Consider the following 18,968-nt stretch of genomic DNA (forward strand, 5'->3'; position numbering starts at 1 on the left):
AAAATCATACCTGATCATGTCGGGGGGCACGACGAGCTCGTCGAGCAGCCCCCGAGGCGCTCCCGGACCTGGCGCCGGTTGCGCAGCCGCCGGAAAAATCCCAATTTCTGCCCCCAAACCCCATTCTTTTGGCCCTAAATCCCATTTTCTCTCCCCAAATCCCGTTTTTTCTGGGAATTCTCTCCCCAAACCCCATTTCCCATCCCCAAAACCCCATTCTTGTCAGGTTTATGTCTCCAAAACCCCATTTCTAACCCCAAAAATCCCATTTTTTTGTCTAAAAACCCCGTTTTTGGGTCTAAAAACCCCATTTTTTTCCTAGAAACCCCATTTTTGGGGGATTTTCTCCCCCAAACCCCATTTTTTTGCCCCAAATCCCATTTTTTCTGGGATTTCTCTCCCCAAACCCCACCTTTTGCTCCCTAAAATCCCATTTTTAATCGCAAAAATCCCATTTTTTTGTCTAAAAACGCCTTTTTTTTGCCTAGAAACCCCATTTTTGGGGGATTTTCTCCCCAAAACCCCATTTTTTGCCCCAAATCCCGTTTTTTCTGGGAATTCTCTCCCCAAACCCCATTTTCCTGCAGGTTGCTCTCCCCAAACCCCACCTCTTGCTCCCTCAAATCCCATTTTTGGTCCCTAAAACCCCATTTTTTGGTCTAAAAACCCCATTTTTTTTCGTAAAACCCCCATTTTTTTGCCTACAAACCCCATTTCTTCGGGATTTTTTTCCCCAAACCCCACAATTTCTCCCCAAATCATACCTGATCATGTCGGGGGGCACGACGAGCTCGTCCAGCAGCCCCCGAGGCGCTCCCGCACCTGGCGCCGGTTGCGCAGCCGCCGGAAAAATCCCAATTTCTGCCCCCAAACCCCATTCTTTTGGCCCTAAATCCCATTTTCTCTCCCCAAATCCCGTTTTTTCTGGGAATTCTCTCCCCAAACCCCATTTTCCATCCCCAAAACCCCATTCTCGTCAGGTTTATGTCTCCAAAACCCCATTTTTGGTCCCAAAAACCCCATTTTTTGGTCTAAAAATCCCATTTTTTTTCCCAAAAACCCCATTTTTTTGCCTACAAACCCCATTTTTTTCGGGATTTTTCTCCCCAAATTCCCCGTTTTTTAAATTTTTCCTCACCTGATCATGTCGGGGGGCACGACGAGCTCGTCGAGCAGCCCCCCGAGGCGCTCCCGCACCTGGCGCCGGTTGCGCAGCCGCAGGTTCATGGCCCCGGCCTGGCCCTGCAGCGCCCGGATCTCCCAGCTCAGCGAGCTCAGCGAGCTCTGGAACGAGCCCAGCATCTCCTCCATGCGCTGCGACAGCAACAGGACATTGGGGACACTTGGGGACACTTGGGGACACTTGGGGACAATTTGGGGCTTTTTCCCCGCGGTTTTGGGGCTTTTTTTGGCCATTTTAGGGCATTTTTTAGGGGATTTATGAGCAATTTTGGGGCGTTTTGGGGCATTGTTGGGGGGTTCTGGGGGTGTTTATGGGGGTTTGGGGACATTGGGAACACTTTGGGGCAATTTGGGGACATTGGGGACACTTTGGGACAATCTGGGGACACTTTGGGGTTTTTTCCCCGCGGTTTTGGGGCTTTTTTTTTCGGCCATTTTAGGGCTTCTTTTAGGGGATTTATAAGCGATTTTGGGGCATTTTGTGGCTTTTTTGGGGGATTCTGATGGGTTTGGAGACATTGGGGACACTTGGGGACAATTTGGGGACACTTGGGGACACTTGAGGACATTTGGGGACACTTTGGGTTTTTTTCCCCGCGGTTTTGGGGCTTTTTTGGCCATTTTAGGGCATTTTTCAAGAGTTTTATGAGCGATTTTGGGGCATTTTGTGGCTTTTTGGGGGGTTCTGGTGGGGTTGGGGACATCTGGTGGAGTTGGGGACATTTGAGGACACTTGGGGACACTTGGGGACAATCTGGGGACATTTGGGGACACTTTGGGGTTTTTTCCCCGCGGTTTTGGGGCTTTTTTCGGCCATTTTAGGGCTTCTTTTAGGGGATTTATGAGCGATTTTGGGGCATTTTGTGGCTTTTTTGGGGGGGTTCTGGTGGAGTTGGGGACATTGGGGACACTTGGGGACACTTGGGGACATTTGGGGACACTTTGGGGACAATTTGGGGTTTTTTCCCCGCAGTTTTGGGGCTTTTTTTTGGCCATTTTAGGGCTTTTTTAGGGGATTTAGGAGCGATTTTTGGCTTTTTTGTGTCTTTTTGGGGGGTTCTCGATGGGTTTGGGGACATCTGGGGCACTTGGGGACACTTGGGGGACAATTTGGGGACACTTGGGGACACTTTGGGGTTTTTTCCCCGGGGTTTTGGGGCTTTTTTCGGCCATTTTAGGGCTTCTTTTAGGGGATTTATGAGCGATTTTGGGGCATTTTGTGGCTTTTTTGGGGGGTTCTGATGGGTTTGGAGACATTGGGGACACTTGGGGACAATCTGGGGACACCTGGGGACAATTTGGGGCTTTTTCCCCGCAGTTTTGGGGCTTTTTTTGGGCATTTTAGAGCGATTTTGGGGGATTTTGCAGAATGTTTGAGGGGTTCTGGGGGTGTTTACAGGGATTTGGAGACACTTGGGGACATTGGGGACATTGGGGACACTTGGGGACACTTGGGGACACTTGGGGACATTTGGGGACACTTTGGGGTTTTTTCCCCGCGGTTTTGGGGCTTTTTTTGGCCATTTTAGGGCTTATTTTAGGGGATTTATGAGCGATTTTGGGGCGTTTTGGGGCATTGTTGGGGGGTTCTGGTGAGTTTGGGGACATCCGGGACACTTGGGGACACTTGGGGACACTTGGGGACAATTTGGGGACATTTAGGGACACTTTGGGGGTTTTTCCCCGTGGTTTTGGGGCTTTTCTGGCCATTTTAGTGCCTTTTTTAGGGGTTTTGTGAGCGATTTTGGGGGGTTCTGGGGGTGTTTATGGGGGTTTGGGGACATTGGGGACACTTGGGGACAATTTGGGGACAATCTGGGGACAGTTTGGGGACATTTGTGGCTTTTTCCCCGCGGTTTTTGGGCTTTTTTTGGCCATTTTCCGGCATTTTTAGGGGATTTAGGAGCGATTTTGGGGAGTTTTGGGGGTGTTTATGGGGGTTTGGGGACACTTGGGGACACTTGGGGACAGTTTGGGGACATTTGGGGGTTTTTCCCCCTGGTTTTGGGGCTTTTTTTGGCCATTTTAGTGCCTTTTTTAGGGGTTTAGGAGCGATTTTGGGGGGTTCTGAGGGTGTTTATGGGGGTTTGGGGACATTGGGGACACTTGGGGACACCTCGGTGACACCTGGGGACACCTGGGGACACCTGGGGACACCGGGGGCGGGCTCACCTCGAGGATGGCGTCGCAGGCGCTGATCTGGTTGTGCAGCTCCGCGATGTTCTCGCTCTCGCGGATGTCTGAGCGGTCAAGGGACACTGGGGACACCTTGGGGACACCTTGGGGACACTTGGGGACACACTGGGGACACTCGGGGACACTTTGGGGACATTCTGGGGACACTTTCAGGACAGCTTTTGGGGATTTGGGTTGGTTTGGGGGGGATTTTGAGGCGGTTTTGGGGCATTTTGGGGGGGTTTGGGACACTTGGGGACATCAGGGACACCTTGGGGACACCTTGGGGACACTCGGGGACACTTTGGGGACATTCTGGGGACACTTTCAGGACAGTTTTTGGGGATTTGGGTTGGTTTGGGGGGGATTTTGGGGCAGTTTTGGGGCATTTTGGGGGGGTTTGGGACACTTGGGGACATCAGGGACACCTTGGGGACACCTTGGGGACACTTGGGGACACCTTGGGGACACCTTGGGGACACTTGGGGGACAGTTTTTGGGGGATTTGGGTTGGTTTTGGGGGGATTTTGGGGCAGTTTTGGGCTATTTTTGGGGGGTTTGGGACACTTGGGGACATCAGGGACACCTTGGGGACACCTTGGGGACACTTGGGGACACCTTGGGGACACTTGGGGACACCTTGGGGACATTGGGGACACTCGGGGACACCTTGGGGACATTTTGGGGACAGTTTTTGGGGGACTTGGGTTGGTTTTGGGGGGATTTTGGGGCAGTTTTGGGGCATTTTGGGGGGGTTTGGGACACTCGGGGACACCCTGGGGACATTGGGGACACTCGGGGACGCCTTGGGGACATTTTTGGGTATTTGGGGACACTTTGGGGACACTTTGGGGGGATTTGGGTTGGTTTGGGGGATTTTGAGGCGGTTTTGGGGCATTTTGGGGGGGTTTGGGACACTTGGGGACATCAGGGACACCTTGGGGACACCTTGGGGACACTTGGGGACACCTTGGGGACACTTGGGGGACAGTTTTTGGGGGATTTGGGTTGGTTTTGGGGGGATTTTGGGGCAGTTTTGGGCTATTTTTGGGGGGTTTGGGACACTTGGGGACATCAGGGACACCTTGGGGACACTCGGGGACACCTTGGGGACACTTGGGGACACCTTGGGGACACTTGGGGACACTCGGGGACACTTTGGGGACATTCTGGGGACACTTGGGGGACAGCTTTTGGGGATTTGGGTTGGTTTGGGGGGATTTTGGGGCAGTTTTGGGCTATTTTTGGGGGGGTTTGGGACACTTGGGGACACCTTGGGGACACTGGGACACCCTGGGGACACCTGGGGACACCTTGGGGACACTTGGGGACACAGGGGACGCTGCGGATACAGTCCTGGATGGAGGCTCTCTCCACCTCCTGCAGCTCCAGCTCCACCTGCCGCGAGTACTGCCGCAGGTCCACGCCCTGCAACGGCACCGGGGACACTTGGGGACACTGGGGACACCTTGGGGACACCTTGGGGACACCTGGGGACACCTTGGGGACACCTTGGGGATACTGGGGACACCTTGGGGGACACCTGGGGACACCTTGGGGACACTGGGGACACCTTGGGGGACACCTGGGGACATTTGGGGACACTTTGGGGACACCTTGGGGACTCTTGGGGACACACTGGGGACACTCAGGGACACACTAGGGAGATTTAGGGACACCGGGGACACCTTGGGGACACCTGGGGACACCTGGGGACACCTGGGGACACCTTGGGGACACCTTGGGGACATTGGGGACACCTTGGGGACACCTTGGGGACACCTGGGGACACCTTGGGGACACCTTGGGGACACCTGGGGACACCTTGAGGACACCTTGGGGACACCTTGGGACCATTTTGGGGACATTTAGTGCCACCTAGGGCCACCTGGGGACACTTGGGGACACTTGGGGACACTCGGGGACACCTTGGGGACACACTGGGGACACACTGGGGACAGCTGGGGACACCTTGGGGACACCTGGGGACACCTTGGGGACACCTTGGGGACACCTTGGGACCATTTTGGGGACATTTAGTGCCACCTAGGGCCACCTGGGGACACTTGGGGACACTTGGGGACACTCGGGGACACCTTGGGGACACACTGGGGACACCTTGGGGACAGCTTGGGGACAGCTTGGGGACACTGGGGACAGCTTGGGGACACCTTGGGGACAGCTTGGGGACATTGGGGACACCTTGGGGACACCTGGGGACACCTGGGGACACTCTGGGGACACCTGGGGACACATTGGGGACATTTTGGGGCCATTTTGGGGGCATTTGGTGCCACCTGGGGCCACCTGGGGCCATTTTTGGGGACCCCTGTGTACATTTGGTGCCATTTGGGGCCATTTTGGGGACACTTTGGTGCCATTTGGGGACATTTGGGGACACTTTGGGGACACTTTGGTGACATTTGGGGACATTTGGGGCCATTTTGGGGACATTTGGGGACATTGGATGCCACCTAGGGACACTTTGGGGACACTTTGGTGCCATTTGGTGCCATTTGGGGACATTTGGGGCCATTTTGGGGACATCTGGGGACATTTGATGCCACCTGGGGACACTTTGGGGACACTTTGGTGACATTTGGGGCCATTTTGGGGACACTTTGGTGACATTTGGTGACATTTGGGGACATTTGGGGCCATTTTGGTGACATTTGGGGCCATTTTGGGGCCATTTTGGGGACATTTGGGGACATTGGATGCCACCTAGGGACACTTTGGGGACACTTTGGTGCCATTTGGTGACATTTGGTGACATTTGGGGACACTTTGGTGCCATTTGGTGACATTTGGGGCCATTTTGGGGCCATTTTGGGGACATTTGGGGACATTTGATGCCACCTGGGGACACTTTGGGGACACTTTGGTGCCATTTGGGGCCATTTTGGGGACACTTTGGGGACATTTGGGGACACTTGGGGACATTTGGGGAGGAGCCACTCACGGTCTGCAGCGCCTCCTGCACCAGCGCGTCCTCCAGGTTCTCCTGGATGTGCACTGGGAGAAACGGGGGGGAAACGGGGAAAATTGGGGCAAAACCGGGACAAAAACGGGGGAAATTGGGACAAAAACGGGACAAAAACGGGGGAAATTGCGACAAAAATGGGGAAAATTGGGACAAAAATGGGAAAAATTGGAAAAATGGGAAAAAACGGGAAAAAAATGGGGAAAAGGGCGGGAATTGGGGATTGTCCCCCCCCGCTGGGCAAATGGTTCAGGCCAGCCCGGCCACGCCCCCTCCCACAGGCCACGCCCCCTCTGTTGGCGGCAAAGCGTCCCCAGCGGGATGGACACGCCCAAATAAGGTCATGGCCACGCCCCCCAGCGTGATGGACACGCCCAAATAAGGTCATGGCCACGCCCCCCAGCAGGGTGCACACACCCAAATAAGGTCATGGCCACGCCCCCAGCAGGGTGCACACACCCAAATAAGGTCATGGCCACGCCCCCCAGCAGGGTGCACACACCCAAATAAGGTCATGGCCACGCCCCCAGCAGGGTGCACACACCCAAATAAGGTCAGGGCCACGCCCCCCAGCAGGGTGCACACACCCAAATAAGGTCATGGCCACGCCCCCCAGCAGGGTGCACACACCCAAATAAGGTCATGGCCACGCCCCCAGCAGGATGCACACACCCAAATAAGGTCATGGCCACGCCCCCTGCAGGGTGCACACACCCAAATAAGGTCATGGCCACGCCCCCAGCAGGGTGCACACACCCAAATAAGGTCATGGCCACGCCCCCCAGCAGGGTGCACACACCCAAATAAGGTCATGGCCACGCCCCCAGCAGGGTGCACAAACCCAAATAAGGTCATGGCCACGCCCCCCAGCAGGGTGCACACACCCAAATAAGGTCATGGCCACGCCCCCCCAGCAGGGTGCACACACCCAAATAAGGTCAGGGCCACGCCCCCCAGCAGGGTGCACACACCCAAATAAGGTCATGGCCACGCCCCCCAGCAGGGTGCACACACCCAAATAAGGTCATGGCCACGCCCCCAGCAGGTTGCACACACCCAAATAAGGTCATGGCCACGCCCCCAGCAGGATGCACACACCCAAATAAGGTCATGGCCACGCCCCCTGCAGGGTGCACATACCCAAATAAGGTCATGGCCACGCCCCCAGCAGGGTGCACACACCCAAATAAGGTCATGGCCATGCCCCCCCCCCCAGCAGGGTGCACACACCCAAATAAGGTCATGGCCACGCCCCCCCAGCAGGGTGCACACACCCAAATAAGGTCATGGCCACGCCCCTCAGCTGGCTACCCGCACCCAAATAAGGTCATGGTCACGCCCATAGCATGTTGTATGCAAATTAGATCAATGGTCACGCCCTCAGAGTGTCACACACACCCAGATAAGGCTGTGGCCACGCCCTCAGCAGGTTACACACACCCAAATAAGGTCATCGTCACGCCCATGGCATGCTGTATGCAAATTAGATCAATGGCCACGCCCCAGAGTGTCACACACACCCAAATAAGGCAATGGTCACGCCCCTAGCATGCTATATTAAAATTAGGTCAATGACCACGCCCCCAGAAGGTTGCACGCACCCCAATAAGGACATGGCCACGCCCCCAGCAGGTTACACACACCCAAATAAGGTCATGGTCACGCCCCTAGCGTGCTATATGCAAATTAGGTCAATGGCCGTGCCCTTAGTGGGCTGCACACACCCAAATAAGGTCATGGTCACGCCCCTAGCATACCATATGCAAATTAGCTCATGGCCACACCCCCAGCATGCTACACGCTCCCACATAAGGTCATGACCACGCCCCCAACAGGCCACACCTCCCATGTAAGGTAAAAGCCACGCCCTTCTACAGCCTCCCGGACATCTGGGCCACGCCCCACGCATCTGACCACGCCCACTTTTGCCTGCAGGCCCCACCCTCTTTGCCAGCCACCTGTCCGGCCCCGCCCCCTCATTAAGCGTTAATTATTCCGCCCCTTTCAGTGCCCCGCCCCTCTCACCATCCACCTCGTCCAGCTCCGCCCCCTCCAGGTCCAGCTCCGCCTCCAGCTCCGCCTCCAGCGGCGCCTCCATCGCCGCCACCTGCGGCACCAGGGCCTCGGTGAGCGCCGCGCCCGCTCCGCGCTCCCGGAACCCTCCCGGATCCCCAGGAAAACCCCAAAAAAAACCCCGAAACAACCCCAAAGAAACCCCAAAAACCTCCCCGGGATCCCCCAAACCGCTCCCGCCGCCGGCGCCACCTCCGCCTGCGCCGCCATCTTGCTGACGCACGGCGTGCGCGTGACGTCACTTCCGCCTCCTTCTTCCCCCCGGCAGAGCCCCGCGGAGCCGCAGCCATGGTGAGCTCCCGGGCGGGATCCGCCGCCATCGGCGCGCCGGGAGGGCGGCGGGCGGCGGGAAGGGCGCGGGGCGGTGGCGGCGGCACCGAGGGAGGCGGCGGGGCGGGAAGGGGGCGGCGGCGCGCGGTGATGGCGGCGGGAGGGGCGCGAATGTCCCGACACCCACCGCCTCAGGTGTCATGGCGGCCTTCGCTCCCCTCACGGCGGGCTCGGCCCGGAGCCGCCCCAAAATGTCCCCAAAGTTTCCCGAAAATTCCCCAAGCTTGCACAGAATTGTCACAAACCACCCTAAAACTGTCCCCAAGGTGCCCTTAATCCCTTCCTGCTGTCCCCAACCCCCCAAAACTGTCCCCAGGGTGTCGCCAACCCTCCTACAAGCGTTCCAAATCCCCCTGCAGATTTTTCTGCCCCTCCTCCCCTTAAAGTATCCCGGAGCGCCGATGTCCCCAGGTGTCCCCAATGTCCCCTCAGTCCCTGATGTCCCCAGTGTCCCCTCAGTCCCCGCAATGTCCCCACTGTCCCCGTGCTGTCCCCAATGTCCCCGGTGATGTCCCGCTGTCCCTGCAGTCGCTGGTGATCCCGAATGTCCCCACTGATGTCCCCGTGCTGTCCCTGGTGATCCCCAATGTCCCCTCATTCGCCAACATCCCCTCAGTTCCTGCTGTCCCCGATGTCCCCTCGCTGTCCCCTCAGTCGCTGGTGATCTCCGAGAAGTCCCAGCTGTCCCCCGTGTCCTGTCAGTGTCCCCAATGTCCCCTCAGTGTCCCCTCACTGTCCCCTGTGTCCCCACAGTCCCTGGTGATCCCCGAGAAGTTCCAGCTGTCCCCAGTGTCCTGTCAGTGTCCCCAGTGTCCCCTCACTGTCCCCTCAGTCGCTGGTGATCCCCAAGAAGTCCCAGCTGTCCCCAGTGTCCCCAATGTCCCCTGTGTCCCCGCAGTCCCTGGTGATCCCCGAGAAGTCCCAGCTGTCCCCAGTGTCCCCAATGTCCCCTCACTGTCCCCAGTGTCCCCAATGTCCCCTGTGTCCCCGCAGTCGCTGGTGATCCCCGAGAAGTTCCAGCTGTCCCCAGTGTCCTGTCAGTGTCCCCTCACTGTCCCCAATGTCCCCTCAGTCGCTGGTGATCCCCAAGAAGTCCCAGCTGTCCCCAGTGTCCCCAGTGTCCTGTCAGTGTCCCCAATGTCCCCTGTGTCCCCAATGTCCTGTCAGTGTCCCCAGCGTCCCCTCACTGTCCCCAGTGTCCCCTCACTGTCCCTGTGTCCCCTCAGTCCCTGGTGATCCCCGAGAAGTCCCAGCTGTCCCCAGTGTCCTGTCGGTGTCCCCAGTGTCCCCTCACTGTCCCCTGTGTCCCCACAGTCCCTGGTGATCCCCGAGAAGTCCCAGCTGTCCCCAATGTCCCCAGTGTCCTGTCAGTGTCCCCAATGTCCCCTCACTGTCCCCGCAGTCCCTGGTGATCCCCGAGAAGTCCCAGCTGTCCCCAGTGTCCCCAATGTCCCCTCACTGTCCCCAGTGTCCCCAATGTCCCCTGTGTCCCCGCAGTCGCTGGTGATCCCCGAGAAGTTCCAGCTGTCCCCAGTGTCCCCAGTGTCCTGTCAGTGTCCCCTCACTGTCCCCAATGTCCCCTCAGTCGCTGGTGATCCCCAAGAAGTCCCAGCTGTCCCCAGTGTCCCCAGTGTCCTGTCAGTGTCCCCAATGTCCTGTCAGTGTCCCCAGCGTCCCCTCACTGTCCCCAGTGTCCCCTCACTGTCCCTGTGTCCCCTCAGTCCCTGGTGATCCCCGAGAAGTCCCAGCTGTCCCCAGTGTCCTGTCGGTGTCCCCAGTGTCCCCTCACTGTCCCCTGTGTCCCCACAGTCCCTGGTGATGCCCGAGAAGTTCCAGCTGTCCCCAGTGTCCCCTCACTGTCCCCTGTGTCCCCACAGTCCCTGGTGATGCCCGAGAAGTCCCAGCTGTCCCCAGTGTCCCCTCAGTGTCCCCTGTGTCCCCGCAGTCGGTGGTGATCCCCGAGAAGTTCCCAATGTCCCCAGTGTCCCCTCAGTGTCCCCTGTGTCCCCGCAGTCGCTGGTGATCCCCGAGAAGTTCCAGCACATCCTGCGCGTGCTGAACACCAACATCGACGGGCGCCGCAAGATCGCCTTCGCCATCACCGCCATCAAGGTGACACCGCGGGGACACCGACAGGGGACACCTGGGGACACCTGGGGACACTGCTGGGGCTGGGGACACTGCCGGGGGTGGGGACACTGCTGGGGGTGGGGACACTGCCAGGGGATGGGGACACTGCAGGGACACTGCTGGGGGTGGGGACACTGCCGGGGACATCAGGGGACACTGCTGGGGGTGGGGACACTGCCAGGGACACTGCCAGGGGATGGGGACACTGCAGGGACACTGCTGGGGGAAAGGGGACACTGCTGGGGGTGGGGACACTGCAGGGACACTGCCAGGGACACCGCCAGGGGACACCTGGGGACACTGCCAGGGGGGTGGGGACACTGCAGGGACACTGCTGGGGGTGGGGACACCACGGGGACACTGCTGGGGGTGGGGACACTGCTGGGGACACCGCCAGGGGACACCTGGGGACACTGCCGGGGGTGGGGACAGTGCCAGGGACACCAGGGACACTGCCGGGGACACCAGGGGACACTGCTGGGGGTGGGGACACTGCTGGGGCTGGGGACACTGCCGGGGACACTGCTGGGGGTGGGGACAGTGCCAGGGACACCAGGGACACTGCCGGGGACACCAGGGGACACTGCTGGGGGTGGGGACACTGCCAGGGACACCCAGGGACACTGCTGGGGGTGGGGACACTGCCAGGGGAGTGGGGACACTGCTGGGGGTGGGGACACTGCTGGGGACACTGCCGGGGACACCAGGGGACACTGCTGGGGACACCCAGGGACAGTGTTGGGGGTGGGGACACTGCCAGGGACACCACAGGGACACTGCTGGGGACACTGCTGGGGGTGGGGACAGTGCCAGGGACACCAGGGACACTGCCGGGGACACCAGGGGACACTGCTGGGGGTGGGGACACTGCCAGGGACACCCAGGGACACTGCTGGGGGTGGGGACACTGCCAGGGGGGTGGGGACACTGCTGGGACACTGTTGGGGGTGGGGACACTGCAGGGACACTGCCAGGGGGTGGGGACACTGCAGGGACAGTGCCAGGGGGGTGGGGACACTGCCTGGGGGGTGAGGGTGCCTTGGGGACACTGCCAGGATGGGTGGGGACACTGTGGGGACACTGCCAGGGGGGATGGGGACACTGCCGGGACACCACAGGGACACTGCTGGGGGTGGGGACATCTCCAGGGCAACAGGGACACTGCAGGGACACTGCTGGGGCGGGGTGGGGACATGGCAGGGACACTTGGGGACACTGCTGGGGGGGTGGGGACACTGCAAGGACATTTCCAGGGAGGCTGGGGACAGTGAGGGGACCTTGGGGACACCTCGGGGACACCGCCGGGGGGGTTGGGGACACCTGGAGGGGATCGGGGCACTTTGGGGACAGTCTGAGGGGGTTTGGGGACACTTTGAGGTGTTTTGGGAGCGCTTCAAAGGGTCTGGGGACGCCGTGGTGGCCTCGGGGAGCTGCCACCGCGTTGTCACCAAGCTGTGACCCCGTTGTCACCGCGCTGTCCCCGCAGGGCGTGGGGCGGCGCTACGCGCACGTGGTGCTGCGCAAGGCCGACATCGACCTGACCAAGCGCGCCGGGGAGCTCACCGAGGACGAGGTGGCACCTGGGGACACCTTGGGGACACCTTGGGGACACCTTGGGGACAATTCCAGGGGGTTTGGGGACAATCCCAGGGGGGTTGGGGGTGGGTTTGGGGCAGTTTGGGGACAATCCCAGGGGGTTTGGGGCTGACACCGACCTGACCAAGCGCGCCGGGGAGCTCACCGAGGACGAGGTGGCACCTGGGGACACCTTGGGGACAATTCCAGGGGGTTTGGGGACAATCCCAGGGGGGTTGGGGGTGGGTTTGGGGCAGTTTGGGGACAATCCCAGGGGGTTTGGGGCTGACACCGACCTGACCAGGCACACCAGGAGCTCACCGAGGACGAGGTGGCACCTGGGGACACCTTGGGGACAATTCCGGGGGGTTTGGGGACAATCCCAGGGGGGTTGGGGGTGGGTTTGGGGCAGTTTGGGGACAATCCCAGGGGGTTTGGGGTGACGCCGACCTGACCAAGCACACCAGGAGCTCACCGAGGACGAGGTGGCACCTGGGGACACCTTGGGGACACCTTGGGGACAATTCCAGGGGGTTTGGGGACAATCCCAGGGGGGTTGGGGGTGGGTTTGGGGCAGTTTGGGGACAATCCCAGGGGGTTTGGGGTGACGCCGACCTGACCAAGCGCGCCGGGGAGCTCACCGAGGACGAGGTGGCACCTGGGGACACCTTGGGGACAATTCCAGGGGGTTTGGGGACAATCCCAGGGGGGTTGGGGGTGGGTTTGGGGCAGTTTGGGGACAATCCCAGGGGGTTTGGGGCTGACACCCACCTGACCAAGCGCGTCAGGAGCTCACCGAGGACGAGGTGGCACCTGGGGACACCTTGGGGACACCTGGGGGCATCTTGGGGACATCCTGGGGACACCTTGGGGACAATTTTGGGTGGTTTGGGGTGGTCTGAGGGGATTTTGGGGGGGTTTGGGGACAGTTTGGGGACAATCCCAGGGGGTTTGGAGCCAACATCGACCTGACCAAGCGCATCAGGAGCTCACCGAGGACGAGGTGGCACCTGGGGACACCTTGGGGACACCTTGGGGACAATTCCAGGGGGTTTGGGGACAATCCTAGGGGGGTTGGGGGTGGGTTTGAGGCAGTTTGGGGACAATTCCAGGGGGTTTGGGGCTGACACCGACCTGACCAGGCACGTCAGGAGCTCACTGAGGATGAGGTGGCACCTGGGGACACCTTGGGGACACCTTGGGGACAATTCCAGGGGGTTTGGGGACAATTCCAGGGGGGTTGGGGGTGGGTTTGGGGCAGTTTGGGGACAATTCTGGGGGGTTTGGGGCTGACACCGACCTGACCAGGCACGTCAGGAGCTCACTGAGGATGAGGTGGCACCTGGGGACATCTTGGGGACACCTTGGGGACAATTGTGGGGGGTTTGGGGTGGTCTGAGGGGGTTTTGGGGCAGTTTGGGGACAATTCCAAGGGGTTTGGGGATGGTTTGGGGACAATTCCAGGGCGATTTGGGGCTGACACCGACCTGACCAAGCGCGGCAGGAGCTCAGGTGGCACCTGGGGACATCTTGGGGACACTTTGGGGACAATTCCAGGGGGTTTGGGGTGGGTTTGGGGCAGTTTGGGGACAATTCTAGGGGGTTTGGGATGGTTTGGGGACAATTCCAGGGGGTTTGGGGCTGACACCGACCTGACCAGGCACGTCAGGAGCTCACTGAGGATGAGGTGGCACCTGGGGACACCTTGGGGACACCTTGGGGACAATTCCAGAACAATTTTGGGGTGGTTTGGGGGGATTTTGGGGCATTTTTTGTGCTATTTCAGCTATTTTTGCTGCAGTTCAGGTGCAGTTTTTGGGGTTTTTGCTCCAATTTTGGGGTTTTTTGTCCCCCTGGCATTGGGGACACTTTGGGGACATCTTTGGTGGCCTTGGGGACACTTTTAGGGCATTTTGGGTTGGTTTTTGGGGATTTTTAGGGAGTTTTTGGGGCATTTTTGTGCTATTTCAGCCATTTTTGCTGCAGTTCAGGCGCAGTTTTTGGGTTTTTGCCCCAATTTTGGGGTTTCTTGTCCCCGAGGGGTTGGGGACACCTTGGGGACACCCTGGGGACAATTCCACAACGATTTTGGGGATTTTTAGGGAGTTTTTGGGGCATTTTTGTGCCATTTTTGCTGCAGTTCAGGTGCAGTTTTTGGGGTTTTTGCCCCAATTTTGGGTTTCTTGTCCCCATGAGGTTGGGGACACTTGGGGTCCAGGCGTGTCCCGGTGTCCCCGAGGGGTTGGGGACACTTTGGGGACACCCTGGGGACAATTCCAGAACAATTTTGGGGTGGTTTGGGGAGATTTTGGGGCATTTTTTGTGCTATTTCAGCTATTTTTGCTGCAGTTCAGGCGCAGTTTTTGGGGTTTTTGCCCCGATTTTGGGTTTCCTGTCCCCATGAGGTTGGGGACACTTAGGGGCCGGGCGTGTCCCGGTGTCCCCGAGGGGTTGGGGACACTTTGGGGCGGCTGTGACCGTGGTGTCCCCTTGTCCCCAGGTGGAGAGGGTGATCACCATCATGCAGAACCCGCGGCAGTACAAGATCCCGGACTGGTTCCTCAACAGGCAGAAGGACGTCAAGGATGGCAAATACTCCCAGGTGCGACCCCAGCTGTGTCCCCAAGTGTCCCCAAGTGTCCCCTCACCTGCCACAGCTGGCCCCAGCCGCCCACAACCCCTTTTTCCCTGATTTTCCCCTATTTTTCCCTGGTTTTTCCCAATTTCCCCCTCATTTTTCCTCATTTTTCCTCATTTTCCCCCATTTCCCTCATTAATTTTCCCCCATTTTTCCCCATTTCCCCCCCGTTTTCCCCCATTTTTCTCCATTTCCCTCATTTCCCCCCCATTTTCCCCCATCTCCCCCATTTTCTCCCCAATTTTCCCCATTTCTTCCCCATTTTTCCTAATATTTTTCCCCATTTTCCCCCCCTTCCCCCCATTTTTCCCAATTTTCCCAATTTCCCCCCGTTTTTTCCCAATTTCCCCCCGTTTTTCGTCATTACCCCTAATATTTTTCCCATTTCCCTCCATTTTTCCCAATTTCCTCCCATTTCTCCCCATTTTTCCCCCTTTTTTCCCCATTTTCCCCCATTTCCCTCATTAATTTTCCCCCGTTTTTCCCAATTTCCCGCATTTCCCCCCCTTTTTTCCCAATTTCCCGCATTTTCCCCCCATTTCCCCCGTTTTTCCCGATTTCTCCCATTTTTCCCCATTCTCCCCCAATTTTCCCCCATTTTCCCCCATTTTCCCTAATATTTTTCGCCAATTTTCCCCCCCGTTTTTCCCCATTTCCCCCATTTTTCCCCGTTTTCCCCCATTTCCCCCATTTCCCCCTATTTTTCCCCATTTTCCCCCATTTTTCTCCATTTTTCTCAATTTCCTCCCAATTTCCCCCGTTTCCCCCCATTTTCCCCTTTTTTTTCCCAATTTTCCCCATTTCCCCCATTTTTCCCCGTTACCCCTAATATTTTTCCCATTTTTCCCCAATTTTCCCCATTTCACCCCCGTTTTCCCCCTTTTGTTCCCCTTTTTCCCCATTTTCCCCCCATTTTTCCCCCATTTCCCCCAATTTTCCCCATTTTTCCCCCCATTTTTCCTAATTTCCCCCGTTTTTCCCAATTTCCCCCATTTTTCCCCATTTCCCCCATTTTCCCCCCCTTTTTCCTGTTTTCCCCCCATTTTTCCCCATTTCCCTCATTTCTCCCCAATTTTCCCCCATTTTCCCCCATTTTTCCCCATTCCCCCAATTTTTCCCCCAATTTCCCCCCCTTCTTTCCCCATTCCGCCCCCTTTTTTCCCCATTCTCCCCCTATTTTTCCCCATTTTCCCTAATATTTTTCCCATTTCCCCCATTTTTCCCCCATTTTTCCCCGTTTTCTCCCCATTTTTCCCCAATCTCCCCCCCTTTTTCCCCCATTTTCCCCCATTTTTTCCCGTTTTTCCCATTTCCCCCCGTTTTTCCCCATTTTTCCCCCATTTCCCCCGTTTATCCCCATTTCCCCCCATTCTTCCCCATTTTTCCCTAATATTTTTCCCCATTTTCCCCCATTTTTCCACATTTTTCCCCATTTTCCCCCATTTTTCTCCATTTTTCTCCATTTCCTCCCCATTTCCCCCATTTCCCCCTTTTTTCCTAATATTTCCCCCCATTTCCCCCCGTTTCCCCCATTTTTCCCCCGTTTTTCCCCATTTTCCCTAATATTTTTTCCCATTTCCCCCCGTTTTTCCCCTATTTTCCCCCCGTTTTCCCCATTTTTCCCCCCATTTTTCCCCATTTTTCCCCCATTTTCCCCGTTTTTCCCGTTTCCCCCCGTTTTTCCCCCGTTTCCGGGCAGGTCCTGGCCAACGGGCTGGACAACAAACTGCGCGAGGACCTGGAGCGCCTCAAGAAGATCCGCGCGCACCGCGGCCTGCGCCACTTCTGGGGGTAAAACACCCGCGTTCGGGAAACCCCAAAACCCCAAAATCCCCCAAAACGCCCCAAAATGCCCCAAAATCCCGGGGTTTTGGGGTAAAAGCTGAGTTTTTGCCGTTTTTCCCTTTCCCTGCAGGCTGAGGGTGCGCGGGCAGCACACCAAGACCACCGGGCGGCGCGGCCGCACCGTCGGCGTCTCCAAGAAAAAATGAGGGGATTTCTGGGAATTCCCGGAATTCCTGGAATTCTGGGGGTTTTGGGAATAAAAATGGAGGTTTTTGGAGAGAATGAGTGGAGGTTTTTTGGGGGAAATGGGGAAAAATGAGGGGAAAATGGGGAAAAATGAGGAGGAAAATGGGAAAAATGTGGGGGAAACAGGGAAAAAATGAGGGGAAAAGGGGATTTTGGGGAATTCCTGGAATTCTGGGGGGTCTGGGAATAAAAATGGAGATTTTTGGAGAGAATGAGTGGAGGTTTTTGGGGGGAAATGGGGAATGAGGGGGGGAAATGAGGGGAAAGTGGGAAAATGTGGGAAAAATAAGGGGGGGAAATGGGAAAAAATTAAGGAAAAACTGGGGAAAAATTAAGGAAAAACTGGGAAAAAAAGAATGGAAAATGAGGGGGGAAAGAGGGGGAAAAACAGGGAAAAAAGAGGGGAAACTGGAGAAAAAAGAGGCAGAAATCAGGAAAAAATGTGGGAATTTGGGGGATTCCTGGAATTCCGGGGGTTCTGGGAATAAAAATGGAGATTTTTGGAGAGAATGAGAGGAGGTTTAATGGGGGAAAAGGGGGAAAATGAGGGGAAAAGGAGGGAAAAATGAGGGGGAAATGGGGAAAAATGTGGGGGAAACAGGGAAAAAATGAGGGGAAAAGGGGATTTTGGGGGATTCCTGGAATTCTGGGGTTTCTGGGAATAAAAATGGAGATTTTTGGAGAGAATGAGTGGAGGATTTTTGGGGGAAATGGGGAATGAGGGGGGAAAATGAGGGGGAAAATGGGAAAAAATGAGGGGAAATGGGAAAAAATGAAGAAAATGGGAAAAAATGAAGGGAAATGGGGAAAACACGAGGAGGAAAATGGGAAAAATGAGGGGAAACTGGGGAAAAAAGGGGGGAAAGTACGTGGAAAAATGAGGGGGAAAATGGGAAAAAAATGGGAGGGAAAAAGAGAGGAAAACCAGGGGAAAAAGAGAGAAAAAATTGGGGAAAATGAAGGAAAAAGAGAGGGAGAAAATGAGGGGGAAACCAGGAAAAAATGAGGGGGAAAAGTGGGGAAAAAATGGGGGAAATGAGGGGGAAACAGGGAAAAAATGAGGGGAAAATTGGGAAAAAAGAATGGAAAACCAGGGGGAAAAGAAGGGAAAAAATGGGGGAAAGGGGGGGGGAAAAGAGGGAAACTGGAGAAAATGAGTGGGAAAAAATGGGGGGAAAATGAGGGGGAAAGGGGAAAAAAATGAGGAGGAAACTGGGAAAAAATGAGGGGAAAATGGGAAAAAATATAAGGAAAAAGTGGGAAAAAAGATTGGAAAACCAGGGGGAAAAGAAGGAAAAAACTGGGGGGAAAGGGGGCAAAAATGAGGGGGAAAAGGAGGGAAAAAAGTGGGAAAATGGAGAAAATGAGTGGGAAAAATGGGGGGAAATTGAGGGGAAAAGGGGATTTTGGGGAATTCCTGGAATTCTGGGGGTTCTGGGAATAAAAATGGAGATTTTTGGAGAGAATGAGAGGAGGTTTAATGGGGGAAATGGGGAAAAATGAGGGGGAAAGGACAAAAAATGAGGGAAAATAAGAAAAAATGAGAGGAAAATGGGGAAAAAATGAAGGAAAAAGTGGGGAAAAAGAATGGGAAAACCAGGGGGAAAAGAAGGAAAAAATTGGGGAAAAAGGGGGCAAAAATGAGGGGGAAAAGGAGGGAAAAATGGGGGGGAAAAGGAGGGAAGATGGAGAAAATGAGGGGGAAAAATTAAGGAAAAACTGGGAATAAAATAAAGAAAAACTGGGAAAAAATTAGGGAAAATGTGGGAAAAAAGATTGGAAAACCAGGGGGAAAAAGAAGGGAAAATTGGGGGGAAAGGGGGCAAAAATGAGGGGGAAAATGGGGGGGAA

General features: G+C 56.5%; 2 protein-coding genes across 2 annotated transcripts; one reads left to right on the forward strand and one right to left on the reverse strand.

Moving 5' to 3' along the window:
* Positions 1-1,134: 1,134 nt before the first annotated feature.
* Positions 1,135-8,638, reverse strand: VPS52 (VPS52 subunit of GARP complex). Its single transcript, XM_038126309.1, has 6 exons — positions 8,606-8,638; positions 8,366-8,447; positions 6,320-6,372; positions 4,710-4,785; positions 3,355-3,422; positions 1,135-1,314 (listed from the first exon to the last, which is right to left on the reverse strand). Exons 1-6 carry the CDS (start codon positions 8,621-8,623, stop codon positions 1,135-1,137), a joined length of 477 nt encoding a protein of 158 aa, XP_037982237.1. The 5' UTR covers positions 8,624-8,638.
* RPS18 (ribosomal protein S18) lies at positions 8,473-17,153 on the forward strand. The gene is made up of 6 exons (XM_038126446.1): positions 8,473-8,704; positions 10,757-10,855; positions 12,360-12,446; positions 14,949-15,050; positions 16,786-16,877; positions 17,002-17,153. Exons 1-6 carry the CDS (start codon positions 8,702-8,704, stop codon positions 17,075-17,077), a joined length of 459 nt encoding a protein of 152 aa, XP_037982374.1. The 5' UTR covers positions 8,473-8,701; the 3' UTR covers positions 17,078-17,153.
* The last annotated feature ends 1,815 nt before the right edge of the window (positions 17,154-18,968 follow it).

The sequence above is a fragment of the Motacilla alba genome, unplaced genomic scaffold, assembly GCF_015832195.1.
Source record: "Motacilla alba alba isolate MOTALB_02 unplaced genomic scaffold, Motacilla_alba_V1.0_pri HiC_scaffold_34, whole genome shotgun sequence".
Lineage (NCBI taxonomy): Eukaryota > Metazoa > Chordata > Aves > Passeriformes > Motacillidae > Motacilla > Motacilla alba.

Excerpts from the sequence above, each read along its gene's own strand:
- VPS52 (XM_038126309.1), bottom strand. Across the intron at positions 3,423-4,709 it reads GAGAGCCTCCATCCAGGACT|ACATCCGCGAGAGCGAGAAC; the intron begins GTATCCGCAGCG and ends TTGACCGCTCAG. Across the intron at positions 1,315-3,354 it reads CCTGCGACGCCATCCTCGAG|CGCATGGAGGAGATGCTGGG; the intron begins GTGAGCCCGCCC and ends TTGCTGTCGCAG.
- RPS18 (XM_038126446.1), top strand. Across the intron at positions 10,856-12,359 it reads TCGCCATCACCGCCATCAAG|GGCGTGGGGCGGCGCTACGC; the intron begins GTGACACCGCGG and ends CTGTCCCCGCAG. Across the intron at positions 16,878-17,001 it reads GGCCTGCGCCACTTCTGGGG|GCTGAGGGTGCGCGGGCAGC; the intron begins GTAAAACACCCG and ends CTTTCCCTGCAG.